The 7492-nt window shown below is 34.2% G+C and overlaps 1 protein-coding gene across 1 annotated transcript; it reads right to left on the bottom strand.

The window, feature by feature from the left end:
• Positions 1-3650: 3650 nt before the first annotated feature.
• On the bottom strand, positions 3651-6654 carry LOC136978321 (E3 SUMO-protein ligase KIAA1586-like). Its single transcript, XM_067274029.1, has 3 exons — positions 6635-6654; positions 5456-6554; positions 3651-4661 (listed from the first exon to the last, which is right to left on the bottom strand). The coding sequence occupies exons 1-3, from the start codon at positions 6652-6654 to the stop codon at positions 3651-3653; spliced, it is 2130 nt and encodes a 709-aa protein (XP_067130130.1).
• Between the last annotated feature and the right edge of the window lie 838 nt (positions 6655-7492).

Here is a 7492-nt window from a genome sequence, read left to right as displayed (position 1 = left end):
TCCACATGATTTGTGGTTGCTTGGGTAACAGGGTCAACAAAATTCACTGAATGGTTTACAATGAGATGTCTGTACCCCATGTTACCAACGGTGTTATATGCAGCCCACAAATCTGAAACTACACTTCCAGGTAAAACAAACTGCTGTAGAATGGGCAGCAAAGTGGAAGCATTTCATTGATCAACTGTGCAACCATAAAACCTTCTTTGGTGTGCATGTCATATCCACTGAACACAGACTGTTCTCTGACGAGATGACCTTGATTATATTTTTGACAAACAAAACAACTTTTGTCGATCTCTACAGTATGGCCAGGCCCTCCAATGACAATTGGGTTTTGAATAAACCACTCATGACATATCTCACAACAGAATTGCTTCCAGTCCACAATTGTGTGGGCAAGAAGAAATCCTAAGTTCTCTCTTGATAAAGTCCTGCTTGTCGATCTCAAATGCCCACATATATGCCAATTGTATAATCTTTAAAATTGGTAGATGGCTATGTTCAAAAAATGAGCCCTTGCGTATAGAAATTTTCTTTCTACAAGTCCTACCTGCTGAACATTGCCAAACTAACTTGCCTGTTCTGTCTGTTTCTTCTAATCGCATCACATTTATACTTTTGCACAACGTCCATTTTTGCAAATGTGATGTTTTTTATTAGACCATTGCCCATTGAATGGTTTCTCTGTTGTTTTATGTTACAAGAAAAAGGTGTGAAATTTACTGAGATCTGGAAATACTTGATTTGAAGCAGCCATGGTTTTACAAGACACACAAGCTAGTGACTGAATCTGACAAACTCAGCTTTAAATCAGCCATTGCTTATTGTAAAATGAAATGGTTCCATAGGGACCATTTTCAATCATCTTTAGGACAGCTTAACCTAAATTTAAGAAATGCTAATGCACAGTTATTAAAGCAATTATCGCAATGTAAAATTGTTATTGTAAAATGTTTCAATTCTGTATGAAAGAAAGTACTGAACTTCTCATATGAGAGTTTAAAAGGAGAACGAAAAAGAAATGGATAAAGACTCAAACTTTGATTTAAGTACTGTATACTGTATTTTATATTCGTTTCATTTAGAAAAGAACAAAGGAAAGTCCCATATCAGAATGGCAGTTTCTTTCATAGAGAAGAAAACATTTTAGTGGTTGGGATAATTGCACTAATGATTACTGTACCCGTAAGCAGTGGTGATATTCGAAATACTTAACAAAGGGTTCGCTAGCAGAAAATTTTTCCCTGACAATCACCGACAACGAAATGAAAGTTTTGGCTACAAATAAATACAATACCTTTTCTTGCGATATATCTAATAATCAGTGGCGTATTTGGAACGTAACGAGCCCTGGGCGAAGACCTGGTAACAATAGTATATTACTGCTGTCAACCTTTTTTTTTTTTAGACAGAGAAATTTTTCACCCCGAATGGCACTGCTGATAATAGACAGATGTCATCATCTCTCGAAATACAATATCCTTTTTATTTCGCCGTCCATAGCCCGACACGTGTTCCACAGCCATCTTGTATTATCTCGTGCGCGAGATTGTGGGATCTCTCTTATGACTGGATCTAGTTTCAAGAACTCTCTTGAATCGATCGCGATTAAACCTCGTTTCGGTCGAGATTGAAATGGTCGAGAGAGATCGCACCAAGACATAGTCCCCGACCTTGCTCACAATCTACATTGAAATGCTCGGTGCGAACGGGGTATAAGGCTCTAGTTTAGTAGTATTACAGAGTATAATACATATATTTTAATATATTTTTTTAAAAAACAAACCACTGAGAAATGTTACGTGTGTTTAACAAGGTTCGGAAACTGAAAATTTTAACAACGGGTTCGGCCGAACCTGTGCGAACCCGCTGAATATCACCACTGCCTGTAAGCACTGTTAAATTTGGCTCATGTTGTAATAGAGGTAATCCGAAAATGACTTTGTGGAATCATCTTATTTAAGAATTCTTCAAAGGCTCAGACCTTCAGTCCGATCTCCTCTTCCAGCACATATAGGTCTGGGTAGTGTAACTGGCAATGCGTCCACACGGTAAGCGGGAGTTGCGGGTTTGAGTCCTGTTTTGGGCCGATTTTTTTTCTTCCAGTTAATCTAAATTAATTAATTAAATAATATAATTATTAATTTTAATAAGAGATGACACCTAACGCCTAACTCTAGTGCCAAATTTATTTCTAATCTATAATCATTTATCTAAAATTTAGCCCGATCATTTACAGTAGTTGTTGGAGTATTTGTTCTATCATTGAATATATATGTAAACAATTAAATAGAGGAATTTTATTAAAATTTATAAAAACAATAATTATCTATTTGGTTAAATACAACATTCAATTTGTTATTAAAATAAAATATGTACAGTACCTGTAGATGCTGAATGCTTCAGATTCTCAGATCGAAGTTTGTTTATAACATGAGTAAATAATTGTGATCTGACAAAAACAATGAAAAATAAATTTATAGCTTGCTTGAAATGATATTCAATTTTTTAAAATCTTATCTTCTGTCGTCATTTTTGTTGTTTTTTCATCAACCACAAAGTTATATGTTTTGTTATCAACAGTATCAACATCTGCATTGTTGCCATTTTTCATTCAAATGTCGCTCCAATTATCCAAAATTCATTGGAAAGTAGCAATCAACATATTTGTAGGGTGCTGAGTAGGGTTTGGGAAGTCTCGACATTCTTGAAGTCTCGGGACACGAGACAACCCACGATCAAAATCCCGGGACGTCCCGGGACTGCGAGACTTCTCAGAATAAAATTAGAATTGAGTTCATTTTTGACGAGATGTATCAATAAAAAAAAGCAATATTAGGAAAAAATCAACATTTATTGAACATAAAATCAAATCCTAACGACTATAACGTTAATTAAAGTCTAAACAATTCGTATGTTTAATTCTTATAATCATAGATTTAATTTTTGGCAGTAAAATCTTATAATTATAAAACCAACTTAGTAATCATACTAATCATTAACCCTTAGCCTGCTGTTTGCCATGCCCCCATATATATATACAGTGGTGATATTCGAAACATTTAACGAAGGGTTCGCTAACAGAAAATTTTTCCGTAACATCTTTGGTCCGGATACAATAGTGTGTTGAAGGTTTAAACACTTTCACACGTATTCTGTCCCGTTGACCTTTTTTTTTTTACGCGGTAAGATTTTCCAACCTGAACCGATCGGCAGGAATACTTTATATAAAAGCTTGCTTAGTTCTATAACCACTTTAAACTACTTATTGAAGAAATAAAGTAACAGACATTTTTAATACTTTCTTTATTCTAAGTAGCCTACTTTTTGTTTCTAACTTCATTACTTTCGGATTCAGGGACCCCTATGACGTCAGGGCCCAGGCCTGGTAGGCCCTGCTCTAAAGACGGCACTAATTAGCAACATTAGCGCAAAAACTGACCTTAAGATACCCATATATATATTAATATTTTTCATTCAAAATATTTTATAAACATAAAAATTGGCTTTTTTTTATCAGAAAAAGTCATAGGGAAAGCAGGTAAACAACAAAAACTTTTTTAAATCAGTTATTTTATCATTAGGTATTATTATAATAATAGACACAGTCATAATTATTATCGAACCCAAAACAAACATTATTCGTGTCATAATTCTAGTCCAATAATTTTCCATATCATACTTTGGTTTTTGCAGGTTGTATTGGGGACTTTCGCTTTCACACTTTTATCACTAGCTGAATGGTGACCTTGTCTTAGCCAAGATTTAACATGTGGAGTAGCGTCGAAATCTTCCAAACTTCTTCCCATTAAATTAATTGTCATTAAATGGCTGGTTGTATGGATTAGTAAAGAATTTCTCTTAACATCCATAATACCATTCATCGTACTAAACCCTCTCTCAGTTTCAGTCGAATTAACAGCAATTACATTTAAAATTCTTCTAGCTCTCAAAATAGTAATTGAAATATTTTTCTGTTTTATATCTCTGTCATCCACAAAATCTCGAAAATCATTTACAGGAACAACGTATTTTATTATTTTATTTAACTGTTTTAATCTATTTTCACCTTCAATCCGCGGTGCTTCACAAACATCATTTGGCCAAGTTTCATGATTTAATACATTGAAAGAATTCAAAAGATCATTATACTTTTCATTTTTATTGTCGAATAATAAACGAGTTGTCATGTGTTTTACTAAAGAATCAAATAATTTTTCTCTAGAAAATACAATTGATGTTTTTTTCCTACTAACTTCAAACGGAATATTGTATTTTTTAGTACTAACAATATTTTCTGCTTCTATTTCATGTGTGCCCTTATTGTTTTTTAAATTTATAAGTACAGTTATAGTTCGTCTTATTAACCTGTCAGCTTTAATAAGTGATACATTTCTTTCCTGTAAGACTGTAGAAAGTAAAGCAATTTCTTCTAAGATGTCATTCATTAAAGCTAAATCTTTCAAAAAGTTTTCATTTTTAAAATATGAAACCAATCTTGCTTCAGGATTATTATTAAAATGACTGTACAAGGCTTGATACGATTTCCAAACTGCTTTGACAGTCCTAGCACTGCAGGCTGCCCATCGAGGTCGAAATATTCTCCCTATTTTAAGTACTTCTGTTCCAAGTTCTTTAGCGACGGCATTTAATTCTCTCTGATGTTTATTTGAAGTATGATAATAAACATAAAGTTTATTGAGAAAATGTTAGTGAAGATCCTTACGTAATCTGTTACGATCTTTACGATGAATCATCTCGAGTTGGTTTTTACGACTCGAGAATGTCCGTACAATGGTCCGAGGAAAGCTACACCTCCACACTCAGTTCAGTGTATATTTACAGTTTATTTACACAACAAATATTTACAGGATGTACAAGTTCGACGACATTACATACACTATGCAACAAGGATGTGGTATCTCACGTCGGCTTGTCTATTGGGGACTGTTAGACTTCGGAGAACTCAGGTCGCCTTTCGGAGTTGGCTCAACCTTGTGGCCGTCCGATCTCTGCACTAACCCTTCTCCGAGGAATTCCTAAGAGGAGAACGCTCTCTCTGCACCTCAAGGGCTCCCTAGTGTCAGAGACTACCACGTGCCCGGTCTCTCGCCCTTCTCACCGTTTCTCTCGCCACCCTTACCTTTTAAGGGATTCTACGGCGACCACTTGCGACCAATCGGTTCTTTTTTTCCCCTGGGAGCTTCCAAAGATGTCCGCCCTGCGCCTGACGACGTAGCTTACAATCGCGTCCGTCCCTTGTTTACGTTTTTCAAGTCGACCAACACGTGGCAAACACATTGACGTGCACTCATAAACGGAGACGCTACTCCCTTTGTTCTTTTCCGGCCGTTTATAGCCCCAATGCCAGGTGGGACTAATTATCTCGGTCGCGTGGCTTTTCGACCTACGACGCTAAAAGCAGACCTTTACAATGTTTAAAATGATTTACTGCTTTGATATCTTTTATTACATCATCTAGGGACAACTGAATGCGATGTGCTAGACAGTGCCAAATGCAAATACCTGGAAATTTTTGTTCAATTCTTGTTGCCACTCCGGACTTTTTTCCCAACATTACACTAGCACCGTCTGAGCAAAATCCAATAAGATTTTCTTTTAAATATTGTTCGTCAAAACCATGTTTTTCAAGAACTGTCATTAAAGTCTTAAAAATGTTTTCTGATGTTGTTTCTTCTAATTCAATCAGATCAATAAAAATTGTTATGCTGTCCTCGAAATCCATCACTTCAGATTTCAAATAAATAATTAACACACTTTTATGTGAAACAGTTGAGGCTTCATCAATAATAATTGAAATTTTTGATCTTGCAGTTATAAGTTTTCCAAAAATATTTCTTCTTATTTCTGTAGAGATATGCTTTGCGATAAGTGGAACCATAAATCTTGAGTGCGAGGTAATTCCCAAATCTACATTATTTTCATTTTGTAAAATTATTAAATTTGGAAAATCAGTAAATGGCTTATTGTTCTTAATTATAAAATAGGCAGTATTAAAAATGTGTATGGTGCTTTTTAAAAACTTTTCATTAGCCACATCGATATTTTTGGAAATAACGTTTTTCTCACCTGTTTTGATTATTTCCCCAGCTTTCTTGTGTGATGCTGATTCATGATGCTGTTTTAATTTTTTTCTGATTGATGCTTGTAAAATTTCCTTTTTTGTTCCGTGAGGTTTAACAGAATATGATTTCCATTCTAATGAAACGTGTGAATGTTTAGCACTTTCAACATTTAATGATCCTACTTGTGAACACCATTGACATCCAACATTTTCATTGCTAGCAATATGAAGCCATTCGTATTTTTTTAAAAAATATTCCTGTTGTGAAGCATTCCAGCAGTGTAATAAACGATTACTACTATTATTCTCAATTGATGTCGGTTTCTGTTTATCTTCACTAGACGTTTCTGGTTGTTCTTTATTGCAGTTTTCACTAGATATTGTTGTTTGTAGTTGCTCTTCATTGTCAATATTTGCTTTTTTAGATTTGGTTATAAAATCATCCAAAACCCTTTGTCTTTTCATTCTAAAAACGACCAATAATTATTTAATATTAAAAATTTTATACACTTTGCAATTTAAAAATATATTACTTGAGCGACGAACGACACGTGTTCCGCAGCCATCTTGTATTTTCTCACGCATGTGGGATTGTGGGATCTCTCTTATGACTGGATCTAGTTTCAAGAACTCTCTCGAATCGATCGCGATTAAACCTCACTTTGATCGAGATTGAAACGGTCGAGAGAGATCGCACCAAGACATAGTCCCCGACCTTGCTCACAATCTAGATTGAAATGCTCGGTGCGAACAGGGTGTAAGGCTCTAGTTTAGTAGTATTACAGAGTATAATACGTATACTTTAATATATTTAAAAAAAAAAAAACAAAACCACTGAGAAATGTTCCGTGTGTTTAACAAGGTTCGGAAAACTGAAAATTTTAACAACTGGTTCGGGCGAACGTGTGCGAACCCACTGAATATCACCACTATATATATATATATATCATAACTGACATTCAAACTTGAAAATTTGTTACTTTTTGTCAGATTTAACATTGTCTGGTTACTTCATTCTTATTGGCACTGAGCCAGAACGATATAGAATATTGTTTTGTACAATTCGATATAACACTTATGCATGTATGTTTATTTGTTTGTGAAATTATTGCACATTATATCAAACATTTGTTTGAAATCAAAACTTTATTCTGCTATTAACTAATATGATTAACTAATATACTTTATTCACTTCATATTAAATGAGATTATATATTTTTTACAAAAATATATGATTACCAGTAGCAATACATGTAACATTTGCTGATATTTTCAATTAAAATAGAAATTAAAAGTTAAAAAAAGTATAAAATATCAGAACTGAAGGTCACAACTTAAATATTTATAACACGTTGACGTATTATAACCGAGTAAACTTAATATAGCATTAATGAACTTATTATA

This window comes from Centruroides vittatus, unplaced genomic scaffold (genome assembly GCF_030686945.1).
Source record: "Centruroides vittatus isolate TY-2023 unplaced genomic scaffold, ASM3068694v2 contig_504, whole genome shotgun sequence".
Classification (NCBI taxonomy): Eukaryota; Metazoa; Arthropoda; class Arachnida; order Scorpiones; family Buthidae; genus Centruroides; species Centruroides vittatus.
The sequence above is the reverse complement of the archived record's forward strand: the minus strand, read 5'-3'. Positions and strand labels throughout refer to the sequence as shown.